The 23,375-nt window shown below is 39.5% G+C and overlaps 1 protein-coding gene across 1 annotated transcript; it reads right to left on the minus strand.

The window, feature by feature from the left end:
- Nucleotides 1-365: 365 nt before the first annotated feature.
- On the minus strand, nucleotides 366-23,375 carry LOC148425143 (uncharacterized). The gene is made up of 10 exons (XM_088413956.1): nucleotides 23,271-23,375; nucleotides 20,396-20,666; nucleotides 14,571-14,991; nucleotides 12,860-12,967; nucleotides 10,959-11,155; nucleotides 8,665-8,864; nucleotides 5,596-5,654; nucleotides 4,893-5,060; nucleotides 4,001-4,228; nucleotides 366-3,799 (listed from the first exon to the last, which is right to left on the minus strand). Exons 2-10 carry the CDS (start codon nucleotides 20,657-20,659, stop codon nucleotides 3,657-3,659), a joined length of 1,788 nt encoding a protein of 595 aa, XP_088270082.1. The 5' UTR covers nucleotides 20,660-20,666; nucleotides 23,271-23,375; the 3' UTR covers nucleotides 366-3,656.

The following is a 23,375-nucleotide window of genomic DNA, read 5'->3' on the forward strand; positions in this document are numbered from 1 at the left end:
TCGTTTTGGACTTTATGGACATTAATATTGTCTTACTCTCCATAGGTGCTCACAGCAGCTTAATTTCACCAAATGAGGAAACGTCTTGTCAATGGCAAGAATACAGTTCTACACATGAGTTATAGCTATATTATTTCCATCTTTTGAAATCTTTCATCTTTGTGAAAAATGGCTACGGCTACAGCGGCTTACTAGGGAGTTGAAACGTTCTATGTACTGTATATCTGTATGATACTGCCCCTCGGTGTCCAAGGTACTGTATGTCCCCACAAAAGATTAGCAACAAATGACCTATATATTTGTGTACTGTGTACAATTAAATCTGTGACTATGAAACCATGAAAAAAAAAAAAAAAACAGGCACATATTCGGGTATTGTTTAATTTGGTAATAACAGTGCTATAACACACTTCACTCTGTTGTTTAAGCAAATAGCAGTACGTGTGCAACAGTCTCCATCAACAGCAAAGTGCAAATATCCATAACCAATAAACAAAGTTAAGAATGAGTGCAAATAACAGTGTGTTTTCTAGTGGTATTTTAGAAGATTTATTTTAATTTCCTGCAGGGCTGCAACCAAAAATTATTTTAATAATCGATTAAACTTTCCAATTATTTTGTCCATGAAGTGGATTTTAAAAATCATGTTATGATTTCAGTCCCTTTTTGAAGACATATTTCAAATATCCAGTGCAGAAAATGCACGAAAAAACACTGATATAGTTACTTTTTTGAGCCATAACATTTTAGAAAATTAGTTTAGTTAAACAAAAGTCTGATTTTCATGTGTGACATCAGAAACTGGAGAACATTCCAAAGATTTGGACATGCTTGATTAAATATAGTTTCTACACTATTATTAAAAAAATATATATGAATCTGATAATCAACTAGTTGTTGATTAACAGATTAAACGCTGCACCTTTAATTTCTCGCATGTGAACATAGTTAGGTCTTGGTAGCATTTGGTGGTGTCCACAGCATGTTCCACATACGTCAAAGCTTATTTACTCCACACATGGAATTATACAATTAAAAAATGTAACGTTTGGTGAAAAAGTGCTGAGTCCACCAATAAAAATATAATTAAATTATTTTCATCCGAAAATTCCCCATTTATCCCCAAAGAGGATTAGCTGTCCCCAAGTGTGTTTAGCTTGGCACATTTAACTTTACACATTTACATTGTTTCTATTCTAAAATTTAATCGTTCAGCTCTTTAAATTCACTATGGGGATGACTTTTAACTTGCCAAAACTTTGCATTGACAAGAATGCAACATTTTCATGATCTAACCAATAACTTCATATTTATTCATGTGACTTTTAACTAAACTGATTCATATTGTGTCCATTTTAATGTTTTCATTCAATTTTTCAGCCTTCACACACATATTTTCTAGAAATCTGGTCTAGTTGAATTTAGTGTTTTATCATTAATATTAAATGAATTGATCCACGATAGCCTTTTTTGTGGAACAAACAAAACTAATACATTAGAACTGATTGACATTAATGAAGATCAAATCTTTTTTTCTTCTTCTTAGTGTAGATGCTGACTTTTTGGGGAATTAGGTTTTTTTAGTCTCAGGGATTAACTACAAGATAACCCATTGCTTCATTCCGAGTCGAAGAAAGCCATACTTGCAATTGGTTCGGCAAGATGTGTGGTGAAAAGATGCTCATTTACATGTGACTACACTTTCAAATGTAACTGTTGTGCTTGTTGTTAAGTGTGATTGAATTCGTTATCCTCTTGATCCAATTTTCCCTGATTTTTACATGAACTCTAAGCCTTCATTCAAAGCTATTAGTATGAAACATCAAACTGATATAAAAACTCCTCACATTTCTTCAATACAGACTTGGTATATCAGAGAATACAAGGTTAAAGTCAGAGTCCCCAAAACTCTATCAGCAATCGCCAAATCCTTGGAAGCATGTCTACAAGAACGATACATCGCAGTAAATGTAAAGGGAAAAATGCAAGTGTTTGGTAAAAAAAAGTCATACATAAATGTGGCTCAGTGGTCTGATGATAATGATAAACACAAAAGTTGTTTGCAGAAGTATGGACATTCATCTTAAACATAATCAACCCCCCCAAAGTGTATCGGCTCATAGAAGAAAATGCAGCACAGCAAAATATTGGCACCAGTGGGTTTTGATCTGCAGCAAGGTGGTCAAGGGTGCTCATTTCCACTACTAGTTATTCTATGGCGTGCACACACACACACACACACACACACAGCTACCCCCCCCCACTCACCACACACACACACAAGTTCTCTCAAATATGTTTTTGTCTAAATCTGTGATGCCCTTCTCCTTTGCCGAGATAACCCATCCCACCTCAACATGGTGTGCAACATCAAGATGCAGATTAGACAACATGAATCGTACATAGGTGTGCCTTAATGACCACAAGAAAAGGCCTTTTTGTGCATGCTCAATGGGTGAAATGTCGGGTGTGGTTTCTTCCCATTGTGGGAAGAAAAACAAAACACCTGCGAGACGGTTCGAATCATAAATCAATATCATCCCGGGGGCCATACAAAACATTCTTGCCCAGATGAGGCTGACCCTTTAAGAACAGTTGCAATGCACGCCCTAGACTGAGGCTGACTCTTTAAAAACAGTTACAATGCATGTGGGAATGGGCAAGGGCGTTGTAGCGTTCAGTGCTGCGGCAAGAGTTGAGAGTTAGTGAGCGGCAGTCATCACTCACTGATGCGCTGCTATGAGTTGAAAAAGAAAAAGGAAGTTTGTGGAAAAAAAAAAGAGACTGTTTTACTTCCATACTACAGTTCGGAGATCACTGGGCAAAGGCGAGAAAGGAAGGGAGGGTTTTACTAAACACATTTCATAGACTTTATTTATGTACATTTAATGTCCTAGGGGTGGGAGGATCCTACTTCATGGAATTCACTTTTCGCAGTGGTTTCCCGGTCCTCCATTAACTGCGAAAGATGAGGGAACGTCGTAATGACAAATTCTCTGAAACGCATTTGGACATGACATACAGAGTAATGAACATTCAGTCCACCAGCAACAGCTCTGGTGGACATCTTTGCCGTGAGCATGCCAATTTCATGTTACCTCAAAACAAAATCTGTGGCATTGCTCTGTATGATAAAACTGAACATTTTAGAGCGGCCTTTTATCGTGGTCAGTCTGAGGCACAAATCATACTGCCTTATCTGTATCTTCATGTGCCGCACCTGTGCGATCGATCGATCTATCTATCTATCTATCTATCTATCTATCTATCTATCTATCTATCTATCTATCTATCTATCTATCTATCTATCTATCTATCTATCTATCTATCTATCTATCTATCTATCTATCTACCTATCTATCTATCTAACACACACTCACACATACATCGTATATTTACCACCTTCCTATTTTCTTGTTTTTTTTTTTGTTTCTTTTATTTTTTTTGCAACATCTGCCAGATAGCCCAGGGGTTGCGGCCACTGACACTGGATATTACCGTTCACCACAAAGGGGCGGTACCCCAGTGCAGTGTGTCCAGAGTCAGCTGTCTTAACCCCTAAAATATAAATCCCTCCATGGCAAATTTCAAGCATGGCAAGTCTAAAGAAAGATCAACAACTTTTCAAAAACACATCAGTGAATTCCAACGTATGATCAGTTTATCCATGCATAGGCAAACAAGCCGTTTTCCTTCCACAACTGACAGCGTGTAGCCGAGTATTCGTTGACAACTGAAAGTTTGTTGGACAGGAGGGCAGTGGCTTCTGGGTAAGATGACCACCCATCACTCATCTTACCTGTAAGAGAGAATCATTTTAAAGTGACCAGTCTTCAATAATTGAGAAACACACAGATAATGGACAGTCAATTTCCATTAAAGGTTTTACTTATTCTCATGTACTTTGTCATGAGTGTTGACAGTGGTCTACTCTACACAATGAGTTTAGCGATTCAGGGTTGATGACACATGACTGACAGAAATACAAAAATATTGTTACCTGTTTTAGCAAAGTTCACAAGGTGATGTTTTACAAGATCCTGGAAAGTCTTGTCCTGATCAGAGAGTGGTTTCCCGAGAACTAACTCCAATCCCCCGAAGAAAGCAATGATATCCAAGCAGTGGAAAGAGAAGCGGCTGGGAAATGACATCAGAGGAATAGTTGTGTTGACTGCTCCAGAAGGGGTATGTGTTACCACATAGCGATAGACGGGACTCTGGAGGGCCGCTGCAGAAACAAAAGTTGATGAAATTGAGGCAGAAATCCTACACCAAAACTACTCTAGATTTTTATGATTATAGTTTTTTTTTTTCAGTGAGTAATCCATTCCAGTGTTTTTCCACCATATTCAATGCTCAAAAAAAGAATTTTTGCATCGTATGTTGTTTAAATTTTGGACTGTGAAACATGGTTTTTGAACAACAGTTCATTTGTGTTAGAGAGCCAGGATTCCTGAGACAGTCAAAGATCCGCAGAACAATTGCCATGGTTCAGGCTGCGCATGGTTGATGGAGTACTTGGTAGTAAAAAAAAAAAAAATATGTAATGTAATATCAATGTGTTTCCAACTTCTAAATAAATTGACACCAAAAGTATTAATACATCAACAATGATTACATTATCAATGATTTAGCTATCAAGCATTCATGATTCTTATGATACTGGACTTCGATCGAAGAAAGAAAATAAAATGTTGTCTTAATTTGGCAATTTAGAAAAGAAACTGAATAAAAGTTGTTGTGCTCCTCTTAAAACGCACGAGAGCATGTACAGTACATGGCTATTCAAAATGAAGTCAATATCTGAATGATCAAATCTTTTTTAGGTATCTATCAGGACAAAGAAGAAACACCAATTTATTTACAACTTAATAATTTAGAAGACAATTTACCTGCAGCTCTCCGGGCTAAATCATTGTTGGGACATGTCTCTCTGATGTCAGAAACCATGGTTGTGTATGCTCTCTCAGGGCAGCGGACTGTGGTGGGGCAGGGGTCAGAGGGGGCATAAAGCTCTAATGCAGCTTTGGGAAGATTCTCGCTAAAAGACTTGAGTTTTTCTAAAAGAAGACAGATAATGAAGGACACATACGTGATCAAATGAATATACTGAATTTGAACACACATATGAATGTTTGCCTCTGATTGTTAGGAAAGACTCTACTCTGCAGGTCTTCAAAGCATGCTTTAAGTCAGGGATCCCCAACCTTTTCTAACCACGGACCGTGGGGGGGGCGACAAACAGGTCCTAGGTGAGGGAGCAGTCTAAGCACGGCTCATGGACCCCTTATGATGAGCAAAGTCGGTGGATCTTGTTTTCCCCTGCCAGCGTTTTCCCTTGCACGCGGGTACGGAGAAAACATGCAAACTCTACACAGGAAGGCCAGGGCAACCAGGAATTGAATGGGACCTCTGAATTGTGAGGCAGACGTGCTAACCAGTCTGCCACCTTGCCACGCATTTTTAGCTAATACATTTTTTGAAATTGTCATTTTTGTGAAACTTTATCTGTGTACACGCAGCCCTTTTGCCAGAGCGGGTCACAATTACTGACAGCATGAAAGAGCAATTTAGCTGCTCTGTGGGTTTACTTACCTGTCACAAACCACTTGTAGTCATCCCATGTCCAAATGGAAATATTTTCAGCTGCTGGACTGCAGAGGGAAGAGGAGAACTTTGATCACAGACTGTTTACATGCCGTCAATAACTCCTTTAAAACCCTAACAATGACAAGATTCTGGTAGTTTAAATGATGTAAAAGATGCATATGCGATTATAAAAATCATCTTGCTCAGAAAAAGAAAGAGCTCAACAACTACTCATAACAATGTGCGGGTTCAAGACGAAGAGGCATAGCTGGGACTGTGAAATACGTAAGCGAGCGACAATGTTCTGTTCCAACTTTGTATTACTATATTAAAATGATTGTTTTAAACAAATTTTGGGCTTTAAAACAGGTTTTGATTTTGGTTTTATTCAATAGTTTAGTATAGCATTGTAAAATAATAAAAAAAAAATAAAGCTGGCTACTTCACGGATTTCACTTTGCACGTGTTATTTTTGGAACGTAACCCCCGCGATAGATGAGGGATTACTATAACCACCTTCGCCAAAGCATGTAAATGGAGATATTCTGAATACAGTCGGCCCCCGGCTTACGAGCACCCTGATTTACGAACAATTCGCCTTACGAGCGTGGATCAGGGAGATTTTTGTCCTCCGCTTACGAACAAACCTCTCGCCTTACGAGCAATTCGACATGCCGGCCATTGAGTATGGAGAAATGTTCTCGATTAATTGCATCAGTAAAATCAACGGCTGTGACATCATTAATCACCAGTTGATACTTGTGGCAGTAACGTGAACGCTATTGCTCTTACAACGTCACACTGACTGTCTCACTCACGGTGTCTAAATATATTACCATTTAAGTGTAGTGTTTGTACAGCTAAAGGGAAAAACAGCTGACATGAAATTAAATGTGCCGATTGCAGGACAAAGAATTGTCATTGGTTTAAATGTGTGTGTTTTTTTAAATTAATTGTCAATACATTCCAACCGTTTAAAAAAAAAGTGCGAATAATTATCAGTCAGTCACGGAGATGCGAATATGCTATTGGTCGATTAAGGTCACCCGGTCTCACTCACGGAGATGCTATTGGCCGGCGTAACACGTCAATCAAAGAAATGCCGATATGCTATTGGCCGAACGCCTTTATCTAGCTTGATGGGACAGGATGGAAGGAAGGGGAGAAAATTAGTGAAAAACGGAATGTTGTGAAGACTTTGCAAACTTTATCTGTTAGACATAGCTTCTAAAATTACTAGCAGCGGTAAAGAAAGAAATAAGAGGATGATGTTTTAGTATCTGTGTGATTTGCACCCTGACTGAAAGAGTTACTGTAACACTGTAAGACCAATAGCATATCTATCGCCGTGTTAACTTGACGCGTTAGACTCTGCCCCCCTCTGCTTACACCCAGCTCAAGTCTCGTCGTTTCAAAGGTAAAAGCTAATTATCCATTGTATTTATCATATAATGCAAGTGTACAGCAGATTATGTCACTCAATTTTAATATATGTATACAGTGTGTCGTTTTTACCTAAGGCTTCGGCGCGCGTTGCACGCATTCACGAATTAACATGGGTTTGGATTGCCCGCTATACGAGCAACTCGAGATACGAGCGTAGCCGCTGAACGGATTAAGTTCGTAACCCGGGGGCCCACTGTATTTCAAAAACTAGAATTTTGGAATTAACATCACCTAAATACGAATCTGACTGCACATACTCAAAGCCACAATTACAATGAAGTCCTAAATCTGTGGTTCTCGAAGTGTAGTCTGCAGATCCTCTGGGATCCGTGTCCTGACTGCGGGGATTCGTGAAATAATTTGGGTGTTTTGGAACTGATTTTAGTTTAGCTTTTAATAGGTACAGATGTGTGCCTTTTAGGCTTAGTTTTTGTTTTCTGGCGCCGCCTCTGCCCGCTATTGATTTTGTGGTCGGGAAGGACCGTGTGGAGAAGTTGCCGTCCGTGCACACGCGATGTTCCTTCTTTTGGTGAGATCTGGCCCACGAGTGTCAGTGAGTTGTGTTTTCTTTGTTGGAATGTTGTCGTTTATGCTAATATGGCCAAAATTAGTCATTTGTTGGTCCAACTTGTGATGGTAGATAACATGCTAGCTAATGGTCGTTTTTATCTTCAGCATGTTATATAGCGTTTTGAGTACTCAAGGTAGAAAAGTGCTACAGTATATAAGTGAAAGTCCATTCGCCATTTATAGTGTTGCCTTGTATTTGTTTAGCTCATTAGCATTTTCAAATGTGCAATATATTTCCTTCGGTATATGTTAGCATATGCAAATGTTTGCATTGACAATCATACTTGTTTGCTCCTAATTAAAATTTTGTATTGAAAGGAATATCATTTGTAATTTGTAAGTTATATGACTGATTTAATCTATGCAATTTGTGTACATTTAGTAAGATATATAATTTTTGGATATAGGACTAACCTGAGTTATGTACTATATAAATGAGTGAGAGCTGTACTGCTGACACAACTAAATTAAAGAAGAGTTATACTCATTTGCCGTCTGTCTACCTAGAGAGAAGCCAGTTACATCTAGGAAAGACAGATCATTGAGTTATTATAAAAAATATATATATTTGCGTTCATTTCATTTTATATTAAATTATGAATGTATTAATGACTTATTAATAAGACAATCAATTCAACCAATTTAATTGAATTTTAAAAATGTAATAATTTTTTTAGTTTGTCAAAATGTGTTTCATGTCAATTGCTTGGTAATGAGGCGATGAAGCCAGCAAAGCTAAACCGGCACTAAATAATTGGCAGCAACATTTTGGGGGGAAATGGACCCAGTTTGTTTTAAGGAGGTGTGCAATTTGCAGGTTTTATTTTCTAAACTTCAGCATAGCTAAAAAGTAACAAATATACTTGTTGTCAAATTGAATATGTTGCTGAATACAAAGGGAACTTATGTTTGACTTAAATTATTTTTTGTTTGTTTGCTTCCGCAAACATTTGCAATGGGGGTCCTTGGAAAATGTGCTTCCAGAAAGGGGGTCCTTGATTCCAAAATGTTTGAGAACACCTGCTAAAAATGATAAACCTGAACTACATCAAACATCACCTGAAGTCCACTTCCTGCTCTGTTGTCCCAATGACAAAGGGAACGTCATTGTAGGCTCCTTTTTTTTCCCAAATATCAAAGGGTGACGCTTCGAGGACGTAGCCATCTACCACTGCAACAGGGCCACAGAAGTGCCCTTTGGTCGGAAGCTCGGTCAGCTCATCTGCAGCCCAGGAAGGGTATTGCTGCCATGGAATAGCCTGTCAAAGCCGTAGGAAATAAATGTGTGATTTTTTTTTTTAGTATGTTGAGAGATATATAAATGCCTCTGGTAATCTGCGTCAGGATTTAAATTGATTTTTACATTTTCAGCTTTGTGCGAAAAATGTCACTTAAACAGACACTTTACATATAATCAATACTGTTGATGCACGAAAATGAAAATGTTTGGCCGAAAAATGGAACCGAAAAAGAGAATGCTTGGACGAAAACACACACACAAAACCTACACACAATGCCTTGTGTCAAACAATCACCTTCAGAAACGCACTGACGCCACAGGCAGCGTTTGGTACGGGTCTGTAAATGACTGATGAAAATGAAATAGAATTCCAAAATATGGCTTAGAACATAATTCTTGTTTGCTGTTTTAACAACTATTTAAATAGGACTAATTTTAATGTGCTCCTGTTTTTTGTGGTAAGTGTTATATATTTATATACAGTATTATTTGGATTAATTGACAGACCAACCACTAGAATAGAAAACAGAAGCCTAGTTATTCGACCAGGTATGGCAAACATAAGTGATCAGATGGACCACTTCACCCCTATCATTCTTCTTGATATACAAGTACAGTGCCTCCACTTACGAACAGTAAGAAGAGGCAGAGAACAGTAACAAAAAATTCAAGTTATAAAACGCCTCTTTGGATAAATATTGTCTATTGCTACGGAAGAAAATTCAAGATACGAAAGGGGAAAATTGTTGGCGTATAGTAAGAGACACGAGATACCAATGCTCACTTGAACAAGACCGAAATGTAAGACATCAACACAACCCGCAATGATTATTTTCGATGCATTTCTATCATTTAATAATATGCGGGCTTGTCCACAAATTAGACACTAGTTCTTTGCATCAATGTTCACTGCAGTCTTTCACTTTTCATCTTAACACGCCTAATCCACACTTTACGAGTTTTCTCTTGAAATACCATATTATTATAAAAGAAATCAAGGTAAGACATTTTCAACGGTATGGCAAAGTTCTGTTCCTCTCTGCTCGGACAATGTGTGTGCGTGTGTGCCTTTTGCTGTGGGTGCGCTTCATGACTGACACAAACGTGCCTGTAGGGCAGGAGTAAATTAAAACTCCACAGACACATGCCATATACCTCATGAAGCGCACCCCTGGGCTGTTGTTGTCAACACACATCCAGGAGCACAGGAGGCAGAGACAGAGGAGCAAAGATGACATTCACCAGACCGTTGGAAACCTCTTCCCTAGATTTACTGTATTTTATAATAAAATGGTTGTTCAAGTGTAAACTCTCCATTGGAATCATCTTTCATCTTGTACAGATTAGATTTAAATTCAACACGCAGGCCGCTACTAATATGGCTGCAGCTGCGCGAGACTTCAAAAGAAAGGGCTTCTTCCATTGGCAGTTGGCAATCCAGATTGCTAAAGCGGCTTCCGTACGGACGATCGTTTTATTACGAGCCGTAACAAGTGGCTTCGTTGAATTGCAAAAGGTGATGGCAGCCATCTTCTAATGTTCGCCCCATCCTTAATGTAGCGACGGTGGATTCGTTCACTCCCAAATGGTGGGCCACGGCCACCTTACTTCTCCCTTTGAGAAGTTTCACCTTCTCAACAATTGACATTTTTTTATGGCGTTTAGACTCAGTACAAGGCTTCTCGCTTGCAAAAGTTCAATATGTAATGAAAAAAAAAATCCTTGAAGTTGTGAAACTGTGTAATGGAAAAAAAATCTGCAATATGTTGACGCCGCATAACGGAAAAAAAATCTGCTTTGTGGAGAATCCATGAAAGTGGAACCGCGAAGTAGCAAGGGTTCACTGTAAACGATGTAATGTCAATTACAAGGCTATTATATACCTGTAATTTGATAATGTATGCATCCGTTTTAGAATGTTTGAGTGTTTGCAATTAATTTTCATCTTTAATCAATAATTGCTTAATATTGATCTTATTTTCTGTCTTCAAATATAAAAAAATAATCTGAAATTGTATTAATATCAATAAGAAAGCAAGGCTACTTTTAAATAAGATAAAAAAAGTATTATGATATTTTCAATAGGTAAATTTAAGAAAATAAAAAGTTGTACCCGTAGTATCTGTTTTACGGAGAGACTTCTAAGGCATGAAATGTCTTTGCAGCCTGTGTTATTCAGAAAGAGCAGATTGTCCGACTCAGCCTGTTCCAAAGAGGCATTGTATACGTAGGAGCCACTCATATCCACTGCAGCATGAAAGAGATCCTTTGCGAGAGGCGACATCATCAGGGTCCATACAGAAGTTCCGCCTTCGAGAAAGAAAAAACAGAACAGGAAGCTTTAACTGAGAGGTCTGTTTTCAAGAGGGTAAACAGAACCTTCTCATTCTTAATTGTCAGTACTTGGAGTACTCAAAATTGTCAATCCAGCACATCACCACACACATAATGATATATTAACTGACAATTGTGACTCTCCTGGTCCATGCCAGAAATCTATGAATCTAAACACAACATAGCTTTATTCTAATAATAATTGCGAAAGAACACAAAGATAGAAACGTACTTTTTATCTGCTAAAAGTCTAATGCTTCTTGCGGTGGCATGTTTGTATAGTAATAGAAAACAAGGAAATTAAAAATGGCTGGGAGGAGGTCTCTAGCGAAAATGGCTGGGAGTGAATGAGTTAAGGAGGTTGTTTTTGTATGAATCCAAAATGGACAATCCTGAAGAAAATTCCGATTTTTGTCGAACACATAAATCTACCGTATTTTTCAGAGTACAAGTCGAGTTTTTTTCCTCAATTTCAACCCCCAGAACATTAGGAGGGTCGACTTATAATCACATAATACAAATCCGGACCAGTTTTGAGTAACATTAATTTGAATGTGAAATAAGTACAAGGCTTGAAATGAATGAATCCGTTTGAGATTGTTTGCAAAGAACATAGGAGGCGGCATGGCTCGGCGGTAGATTGGTCGTCTCCCAGCTGAGAGGCTGTGGGTTCGATCCCCTGTCCATAAAGACCATCTCAAAGTGTCCTCGAGCAAGACACTGAACCCCCAATTGCTCCTGATGATGCATCATCAGTAGGTAAATGACTAGTTAGTGTAAAGCGCTTTGAGTACCCAAGGTAGAAAAGCGCTATATGAGTGAAAGTCCATTTACCAACATTGCAAAAATGCACTTTAATCAAGCGCCGTCTTATTGCCTCTTTGTTGTCAACAATGAAGCTGTGTGGCTCATTTTTCTCTGCAGACTATAACGCATTATGAAAAGGAAAAGACGGCTTGACTTGTCTTTTAAAGACAAAAATGGGAGAGCAGTGGTCGGCAGGTGGAGGGGGGGAAAACAGCGAAGGGCAACTTTCCACGCTTTTCCACAGTTGTCAGCTGGGTAAAGAAAGCGGCAGCATAGCATTTTTGGAGACCTCTATTTCAAACAAATTGGACGGTCCGAAGATGACTACCCATAGAAAAGTAACGAGGATGTTTGAACTATTGACGAGGAGAAAGGAGAGGACGTCCTACATTTAAATGGTAGGATTTGGATGTTAGCTTGTGATCAGGACGTTTAGATAAATTAATATTCAGCAGTGTCAGAAAATAAAACATTGAAACTTCAAATCATTTTAGTGTTGCGACATCACTTAAGGCGTTTGCGTCTGCGTGCATGTGTAGTTTACCTTGCAGGCTTGCCTCGTTTCCGCCCAGCCCAATGACCGCAACAATATGTTACTTGTAATTAGATATAGACATGCATCTAAGAGTAGAGTAATTTCAGCATTTTAACATACACCATGTGTTGTAATTAGACAGCCATGATCTATGTAACCACTTAAATCAGGGGTAGACTTATAATCGAGACTTATAATTCTCCAGAATTGCAGTGAAAAAGAGGGTCGACTTCAAAGCGGGGTCGACTTGCACCCAGAGAATTACAGTAATATCTCCGACATAAGCCTGGTGCATCAAAACATGTCAGAAATAAATAAATAAAACAATAATGTCATACCTGAACTCTGCCCAAAGATAGTAACTTTCCCAGGATCGCCTCCAAAAGCATGGATATTTCTTTGAACCCATTTCAATGCGTAAATCTGGTCCATGAAGCCATAATTTCCTAGAAAGGAAGAAGTACAGTAAGTACACCCACCTACGGAGCTCAATTAAATGGAAAAGACATTGACGCAATACATTTTCTACAACCACATCAATCCCTTGTAACAGAACTTCCGCTACCGGGAACCAAGAAGCCATACAAAAAGCCGTAGTAGCGCAAACCGCAGGAAGTTCTTGCTCAATACTGTGGAATAACCGTGTCGGCTCCTCCTTTTTCAGTCCTCTATCATTCGGTCCAAAAGGGTGACATGTAAGTTGTTGTGAGTTTGGCTGTAATTACGAATTATTTTAATGTTATTCATTTACGCCCTGTAGATCATGGCGTCCATAGAAAATTGACAGATGAAGATGATATACTCAGTTCAACTCCTGATCAAAAGCTACTGTCCAGCAAGGAAGCAATGGAGATGGCATTAAAAATCCTTCAGTATGCACAAGAATCACCAGACATCGGTGACGATCAACGGGACAGTTACTTGCAATTAGCAACGCAACTGTATGACACGCAGGCAAACTTTTTCATAAAACAAAATATGTAGCCAAAACAACATCTCAAAATAGACAAATTTTTTCCCAAGACCGATAAAACTCAACATTAAAAATACAGTACAGTATACATTACTGTTGTTAAGTATTGTATAGTAGAGTACAGAACACTACGGAAGAGTAAAGTACCGTACTGTACTGTATTGGCGTTTTATTTTAGATGATTTCACATTATTTCTGAATAATGCAGTTTTCATATACCATATTTTCCGCACTATAAGGCGCACCGGATTATGAGGCGCACCCCCAATGACATATTTTAAAACATTTTCCATATATAAGACGCACCGGGTTATAAGGCGCACCCTCAATAAATTACATATTTTCAAACTTTTTCAATCACGATATAGTAATACTCAAAGTAATAACAATAATAACTCAAATAAAAACGCTAAACTCTCAATAGCATAATAACTCAATGTCAATATGACCAACCTTGTTCAACACCCAAAAGAAACAGATAAAGCATACTTTATCAGTTCATTCCCCATCTACGGATCCCAATCTCAATATTGATCCATATATAAGGCACACCTGATTATAGGGCGCACCATCAGCTTTTTAAAAAAAATTAAGGCTTTTAGTTGTGCCTTATAGTGCGGAGAATACGGTAATAAACCTGTTTCGGACGATATATTTTGGCATTCTATTGCTTGATGTGTCTCACATACTGAATTTTGTTAACGGACTTAAACATGTACCAGTGTTTCCCATATTAGGAAATTTAGTTATAAGGAAAGATTGGACGCAAAATGATTCCTTACTAGATAATACTTATTGTATTCTTTTCAGTGTCCCATTTTTCAAGTCAGAAAAAAAATCATCTTGAACTAAACCAGACCTTCTCAAAGAGTGAAGCGGCCCCCTTTTGGGGGTTGATCCCAGTTAGAGCACAAACGAACCCAAGGACCAGGACCTTCAAGCCAACACAATGGAAAGTAGTAATTTGACAAACATAAGCGATTGACAGTTTTTTTTGACAAGACATACAAGGCCAACTTGTGATCTGAGTCACAAAACAATACAATAAAAAAAAAAATAAATTGAATAAAACTAACCTGAAGTGTTTTTATGAGAACCGTCCCTGAGTATCTCCAACGCCATAAAGCCAAATGCATTAAGTCTGTAGTTGAAGCTAACATACACAATTCCGGTTTCTGCAGCAAGCTTCTCTGTGGGTGAGTAGCCTTGCTCACCACCACTGAACATGTGTAGGTAGCCTCCATGTATCCAGACCATGACAGGCAGCTTTGAATCTGCCTTGACCGATGGTGTCCACACATTTATGAAGAGACAGTCCTCTTGGCCCAACACTTTGCCTGTACTTGACAGCGGCTGCACTTGAGGACACATGCTGCGGAAGCGGCTTGCATCGGTGACGCCATGCCTACAAACAGGGTCTGCAGGAGGTGCCCAACGCAGTTTACCAACTGGTGGAGCAGCATATGGCATGCCTTTAAAGGAGTAGGCCCCATTTTTCTGCAAAATAAGGATTACATTATTATATGTTATTGTGAATTCCTGGAGCCAAAAGAGTCTCCCGAGCATATTCCGGTAGAGCAAGAATGACCCTTTGCGTTTATGCTGTTCATTCACTATTTATTACTATTTTAATGTAAAATCATTTGAATTTAATACAGTAATGAGGGCCCTATTTTAGTGCCCAGTCCAAGTTTTGCGCAAAGCGTGGTATTTTCTTTCTTTCCGGATTTTCGCAAATGCGTGCAGTAAGAAAAAGTTTGCACACTGTGTGCATGAACACAACTAACTTGCTTCCTGGCTAAGGAAAGCAGCTCCTTGTCGTTTCCTTTATATTTATTGCAGGAGAGGAAAACGGTCTACAGTATATGCCAGCAGCTGAAAATTTAGGAGATCAATGTATAAAGTACATTTATAAAGAACTGCAAGATTTCCACTTGCGGATGAGCTAACCTTGGCCAGTTTAACATTGTAAATATTCACATAAAAACACATACATACGTCTTTGGGCTGCTGTAAACAAACCGCCGATCCTCATGAATCACTAGTTAACTAGCGTGCTGTTGCGTCTGACCTTAGTGTCGTTAGCATGTCATTAATATGTTCGTGATAAGGCTGAACAACATAACACGCAGGAAGTACGTTGCATGCCCTTAAACTAAATTTAAGTAAACATACATGCACTAAATACATATATTATTTCTCCTGTGGACTTGCAAATGTACATCTGGTCGATGTTTAGATTGCTGAAAATGTGAAATAAAAATGTACAAACATTTGGAAACATTATCATTTCAAGGCAAACAACTGAAATGCATCCATACTATAAAATGCTATAATTAATATTATTTATTTTAAAAAGGTTTAGGATTAGCATTTTTGGGGTGCTTGGAACGAATTACGCTATTTTCATGTAAAAAGCGCCTCTATGTACAGATGATTCATATTACAAATTGACTTCTGGAAGGAACTTACTTTGTATGTAGAAGTACTATTGTAGTTTACAATACAATTTGTGTATTTAAAGAGGATGGATGGTCCTTGCTTTCTGTGGTCCATGTAAGGTATCCTTTACATTGCTCCTAAATAGGGCAGCATGATTCATCGAATTTTAATCGCGATTCCGATATTGGCTGCCACGATTAATGAAGATGAAGATCGGTGATATTAACATTTAAAAAGCTGCCTACCAGGTCATGTCAAATCAAGCACTTTCAGTCATACTACTACCAAGGGGGCAAACGCAAGGACGAACTATTGCTTATTGATGTTCGCCAAGTACACAGAGGCGAGGAGTCTGATTTTAAAAAAAAAAACAAAAAACAAAATAAAAAGCTTGGAAGAATTTCAATCATTTGAATCTACCCACTGTGGCGAGATTCCACGCATCTTCTTTCACGCATTAAGGGTGAGACACGATGACAACGCTGAAGTTGGTTTCACTGCTGAAGTTGGTTTCACTGGCTCGCTATATAGATATCAGGTTTCAGTTCCACTTTGAAAGCCTTTAGATGACAAAGTTTCCCACGTCTTTGCCAGCAAAAAGTCTCTGCTTTTCTCCGCCCCTAGTATACCATACCATCTGTCAATTGAGGCCCATTTTGTAAAATCCAATTGGCAAAAATTTGAATATATTGGGTTTGAAATGACCAAAAATGACATTTTGACGGCTAAGTCCATACTCACTTCGAGTGATTCTGTTACTTTTGTGTTTTATTTATTTATTTATTTGAATTGCAAAAAAACTTTAAGGCTGTTGTAGCATGTGCTTGGTTCTAAGTAGGCCCTTTTTTTCAATGGACTGCACTCAACAAGCCATAATCATTATTTTCTTGATTTATTTTAGTTTATTATTGTTATTTTTAAGTATCAAGCCTTATTCACCGACCGTTAAAGATGAATAAAATAAATGGATTTAAGTTTCCCTCGCCCAGACGCAGGTCACCAGACCCCCCCTCTGGAGCCAGGCTTGGAGGTGGGGCTCGCTGGCAAGCGCCCGGTGGCCGGGCCCACTCCATGGGGCTCGGCCGGGCTCAACCCGAAGAGGCTACACAGGTACCCCTTCCCATGGGCTCACCACCTGTGGGAGGGGCCATAAGGGTCGGGTGCAGTGTGAGCTGGGTGGCTGCCGGAGGCGGGAGCCTAGGCGCTCCGATCCCCGGTTACAGACGCTAGCTCTTGGGACATGGAATAACACCTCTCTGGCAGGAAAGGAGCCTGAGCTGGTGTATGAGGCCAAGAAGTTCCGACTAGATATAGTTGGGCTCACACACACAGCTTGGGCTCTGGTACCAGTCCTCTCGGGAGGGGTTGGACTCTTTTCCACTCTGGCGTTGCCCGCGGTGAGAGCCACAGAGCAGGGGTAGGCATACTTATTGCCCCCCAGCTCAGCGCCTGTACATTGGAGTTTACCCCAGTGGACGAGAGGGTAGCCTCCCTCCGCCTTCGGGTAGGGGGACAGGTCCTGACCGTTGTTTGTGCTTGTGCACCAAACAACAGTTCAGAGTACTCACCATTTTTGGAGTCCTTGTAGGGTGTGCTGGAAAGCGCTGCCTCTGGGGACTCCCTCGTTCTACTGGGGGACTTCAATGATCATGTGGGCAATGACAGCGAGACCTGGAGGGGTGTGATTCGGAGGAATGGCCCTCCCGATCTGAACCCGAGTGGTGTTTTGTTATTGGACTTCTGTGCTCATCACGGATTGTCCATAACGAACACCATGTTCAAACATAGGGGTATCCATATGTGCGCTTGGCACCAGGACACCCCAGGCTGCAGTTCGATGATTGACCTTGTGATCGTATCACCGGACTTGCGGGCGCATGTTCTGGACACTCGGGTGAAGAGAGGGGCAGAGCTGTCAAGTGATCACCACCTGGTGGTGTGTTGGCTTCGATGGTGGTGGAGGATGCCGGCCAGACCTGGCAGGCCCAAATGTATCATGAGGGTCTGCTGGGAACGTCTGGCAGAGTCCCCTGTCAGAAGGAGATTCAACACCCACCTCCGGCAGAATTTTTCCCACATCCTGGGGGATATTGAGTCAGAGTGGACTATGTTTCACGCCGACATTGTCTAGGCGTCTGATTGGAGTTGCGTCCGTAAGGTGGTCCAAGCCTGTTGTGACGGCAATCCCCGAACCCGCTGGTGGACACCAGCGGTAAGGGATGCCGTCAAGCTGAAGAAGGAGTTAGCTAACCCTAACCCTTTCATAATGAAGAGAGAGCTGAGCCGAAGGGCTAAGCTCTCTATATACCGGTTGATCTATGTTCCTGCCTTCACCTATGATCATGGATTGTGCATCGTGACCGAAAGAACGAGATCCTGTATACAAGTGGCCGAAATGAGTTTCCTCCGCAGGGTGTTCGGGCTCTCCCTTAGAGATAGGGTTAGGAGCTCGGTCATCCGGGAAGGACTCTGTGTCAAGCCGCTGCTCCTCCGCTTTGAGAGGAGCCAGTTGAGGTGGTTCGGGCATCTGGTTAGGATGCCTCGCGGACGTCTCCCTGGTGAGGTGTTTCGGGCGAGACGCCACCTTCGCAGATACTTGCCAAAGTTGGCCTCACAGTGGGATAGAGGCGTTAGATGTCAATAATTACAGACCTACCTCAATTATTATTATAGGGAAGATTTGAGAAAAGTCTAATCACCAGAAAAAAAAGGTTTATTAGTTATTTTGATGCCAATAAACTAGAAAAAGTGGATGAATTTAAACATTTAGGTCTTTGGCTCTGTTGAATGTTTTAACAAACAAACATGGAAGAGAAGTGTGACACAATTGTTGTTGCCTAGACCAATGGTTTTCAAAGTGGTGTCCGTGGTCTGACTGCAGGACGCCCATGAAAGAATTTAGCTTAAATAATATTTTTTTTATATTAAAATGTGAAAATATTCATGACTCTTCAATAATTCAATCTACAATAAAACAATTAATTCAACCAGTTTAACTAATTCAATGCTAGGGATGTATTTTCAATGTTTTTTTTTTTTTTTTAAGAGTCCAAACATTCAATCCCAGATTCAGTGGGCCGCCGGTTTACGAAATTAATCCGTTCCCCGGTTGGGATCGAAACGCGAATTCGCCGTATGGCAGGCCAACCAAACCTATGTTAATTAGCCAATGCATGTAAAACCCCAGGTTAAAGCATCAAAATTGTATATACATATTAAAAAACATCATAAATAAAAAATATAGTAAGGATTTATTTCACTTTATGTGACGAGTTTGTTATGGCCATGAGGCTAGCCAAGGCTAGGCTACCTTAGCCTTTGTATTTCTTGATTATCTCCAGTTTCGTTTCATATAAATCATCTTACTTTTCTCTTTAACATCACTAGCAATCTTGGGACCCATGACTCACCCATTCAAGTTTGAATTAAGCAGTAAAAAGCGCAATAAATAGTTATTTTTAGCCCTCTGATGCGATCCAGTCTGCATGCCACCATTTTGACAGTGACGCCGACCAATAGCAGACCAGTATCTTAGGGCGTTGTGACGCAGACTAATAGCAGACCAGCCTCTGAGTGACGTGTCACAGCACAGGCAGTTTGATGGGACCAGAAAATAAGAGCAATTACCTAAAAATGCCTGAAGTTGGAGACAAAACAACACAAATACAGCCAACCCCAAGGGTCATGACGTTTTTGTCATAAAGCGGGAAAAATACCGTGAACAAGGGATGAAAAAACATCGCAGATCGCGTCATGAAAAAAACGTAAGACAGGGATGTCGTAGAACGGGGGTCCATTGTACTTACGTATCAATTTAATATTTAAGTATCTAAAAATTAATGTTGTTAATGTACTTAAGTATGGATTTAATAAGTATCTGGAATTTAATGTCCCAGGTACTCTTAAAAACTGCTACTCTAAAAAAAACTCTTAAAATAACCTGAAAATAAGTCCCTGGCATTGAACAGGTCAATATATTTTTAAAAATGTAATAATTTAGAAATTTGTCAAAATGCATTTGGTGTCTACGATTGCTTACTGACGAGATGATGAAGCCATCAAAATTAAAGCGGCATTTTATTTGAAAATGCTGTTTTTGACTAAATAATTGGCAGCAAGCTGTTTGAGGGAAATTGACCTAGTTTGTTATATGGAGGCATGCTATTTGCAATTTTCCTTTTCTAAAAATCAGTATAGCTGAATAGTGACAAACACACTGGTCAAATTTAATCTGTTGGTGAATAAAAGGGCACTTAATACATGATTATATTTATAACTGACAAATTTAATGTTTTTTTTGTTTGTTTTTGTTATATTTTGTAATACATGCAGACTACCCTGGCCCTCGACTATGCTGATATTATAAGTAGTAACACATCACAGAACAAACTTTTTCTTCTCTGCACTATATAAAGTATTGTGTAGGTTTTCTCATCATTGTCAAAAATGAGAAACTCACATGTCTTCCTCTGTATTCGCCACAGTCAGTGGTCACTTGGACCAGTCCAGCAGGGAGTGTCTGGGCTACATAGCCCAGGTAGGTGGCCAGAACAAGAAGAGCGAGCACCCCAAGGCAGATGAGCAGAATGCAGCGTCTGGAAAGCACCAGGAAGGGGCTGATGTAGTGTCTGTGTCGAACATACTGCACCTCCTCTTCGTCCTCTTCCTGCACCAGGTAGCGGTACTCTGTCCTTTCCGGGACCTCAAATGCGTCCTCATTCATTTTTCATCTGGGCCAAAACACAGAAACACAACTGTCCAATATGATGCATTCCAGATGACATGTTTCTCATGATGATAGCAGACAATAACTTGATTGAGGTCAAAGGAGTTGGGTTTGTGCAATTACCTACATTTGGTAGTATATGATACACTCTCAGAAAGATTTGCCATTACAAAATCATTGCACGTTTTAGAGAAAAACCAAGCAGTTGGACTACATTGCAGAAAATCTATTGTAGTCTCACTATGTACTATCATTTTAGACAAATTATTTTATACAAATAAATTAAATGTTATCAATAAAATAACAATGTTGATAATTCAATACAGTGCAAATATAGTATATCAAAATGTATTATTCATAACAATTCCGTTATTTTCAAACAAATCATTTTTGACTCTGAGTCAAAAATTGAGATATGAATCAAATCTCAACTTCCGTGTATTGTTTTTGGAAAGCAGAGCTTCTTTGCTTTCAGAATCCAGTGAAATGACGGATTAGGAGTTATAGCCATTTGGAAAACGTGTCATTTTCTGTCGGTGACAACAGGGTTACTATTGTCAGCGGTGTACTTTTTTTTTTTTACGTGGTTTACTCAGATGAGTACAATGACATATGATTTGGTACACACCCTTTCTTCCTCAATTTCCTTCTCAGTGTCGCTCCCACATTCGCACCGGCTGTGAGTGCACACAGGCACCCAGGGTTCTCAAAGTTTTGTATCTCTGTAATATATTATTTAGTATGTACCACCATGTTTTCATTTATTTGCATTTGTTTTCTGTTCTAAATGGATGAGTTGTTGTCATACTTAATGACGTGCGTGCAGGAGAGAGGTGTGGGAGAGTGAAAGTCGTGGGGTGAAGTTACATAAATGAAAAAGACTTTACCACTCACTTTACCTGTCGTATTTGTGCTATTTAGAAGGAAAACCGCAGAATTGTAGATTCATGACTTCAAAATGAATGGGACAGTCGCCTTAGGAGACCCGAGAGGCGTGTCAAACAGGACAGCCCTTCAACATCCAGACCCTTTTGGAATTTTGGGCTGAGCTCATCCACTCCCGGTAGAATCGAGGTGGTCTTCAAAGTATTCTGCTAACCAGCTCACGACATCTCGAGTTGAGGTCAGCAGCAGACCATCTCTACATACACTGTGTCAATGGTGCACTGCTTTCCCCTCGTGGGATACCGGATGGTGGTCATGAATTTCCTCAAAGCTGTCCAGAGGTCATTTTCCATGGCCTCACCAAACTCCTCCCATACCCAAATTTTTGTGTCTGTGACTGCCGAAGCTGCGCTGCGCTTGGAAGCTAAAAAGGCCTGATAGAACTCCTTCTTCAGCTTGACGTCATCCCTTTATGCCGCCGAGCACAGCTCCAATCAGTCGCCTCAACAATGGAGGTGCGGAACGTGGTTCACTCTGACTCAATGTATGCTTCCCCCGGGACGTGGGAGAAATTTGGCCAGAGGTGGGAGTTGAAATTCCTTTGAGAGGGGATTCTGCCTGATCTTGGCTATGTCTGTTTTACTTCCTCTTTTATCCTTACTCTGTTCTATATTGATTTTATTACTGTTTTGTTATTATATTTGTGCTTGATAACTTGTTAGTGTCAGCCCTTGTTTTTAAATGTGCATTACAAATAAACTTTGACTTAACTTGACAGTCAGCTCACCTGTGCTAATAAGATTTAAAGTAAGTGGATGAATGACACTTGGCAGCAGTTTTGAAATGATTATTATTCATATTACTATTATTGTTTTTTTTTTATTCTTTTTTAAATGGATATTAGTTTCACCAGTTCATATTAACAAAATTTGAATAGAGAAATGTTCTGTTTAGTTATTGGATAGTTGAATATTTGAATGAAAATAGAAATCCCAACAAATAAACAACAGAATACATTAACAATACGAGACAAAATGCTTGACTAAAGAGAGATCACTTAAGCTGCATTTAAGGCACAATGTCACATTGTTCCCCGGCAATTAAGTACACCTCTTACTCAATAAAGCAGCAGTCTTGTAAAGTAGTTCGTGTATCCTAGGCTTGTGCATTGTGCAGGAACTCGGCTTGTGAACGTATACATAATGCCGTGAAAAGAAGAAAACTGTATGGTGTGGTTACCTGGGCACCATTATTGGCAGGATTATTACTTTAAAAGTGTAATTGACCGATAAGAAAACTACACAGTCGTGTAACTGCACAAGTCGAGATGTGTTTACTTTCTGAAAAGGTACAATGGTTGTATGTGACGAGTTAACTTTGCCGGAAACTGGGCGAACACGATACAACAGTTGCTGTTACGCATTTCATATTTTACACGCAATTGCGCTTGCCAAAAGGACCGTACAATCCAACCCCAAAAAAGCAGTTTCAATTGTCGTTCACATACAAAGTACTGCACGCGATTAACAAGTAAATATAAAAAACGAACCCTTTCTTGCAGATATTGCAGTGTATGTTGATTTCCGAGTCACAGATAAACTCTCGTACTCGTGTTTACCAAATCACGGATTCATTTCCTAAATATAAATTTTCTCTGCAATTGTGACATCAAACTACTGACAATCAGAAAAATTACGGTCTAATCTGAATTCACTTTTCTTACCATGTGTTGAAAAGGAGAACAAAATAAAATAATCTCCTACACTTGAAAAAAACAAGTCAACTTTGCAGACAGAAGCCTCCCTCAACTTGGTTGTGTTGATAATGC

This window comes from Hippichthys cyanospilos, chromosome 4, assembly GCF_059441005.1.
Source record: "Hippichthys cyanospilos isolate Australia breed blue-spotted pipefish chromosome 4, RoL_Hcya_1.0, whole genome shotgun sequence".
NCBI classification, from domain to species: Eukaryota; Metazoa; Chordata; class Actinopteri; order Syngnathiformes; family Syngnathidae; genus Hippichthys; species Hippichthys cyanospilos.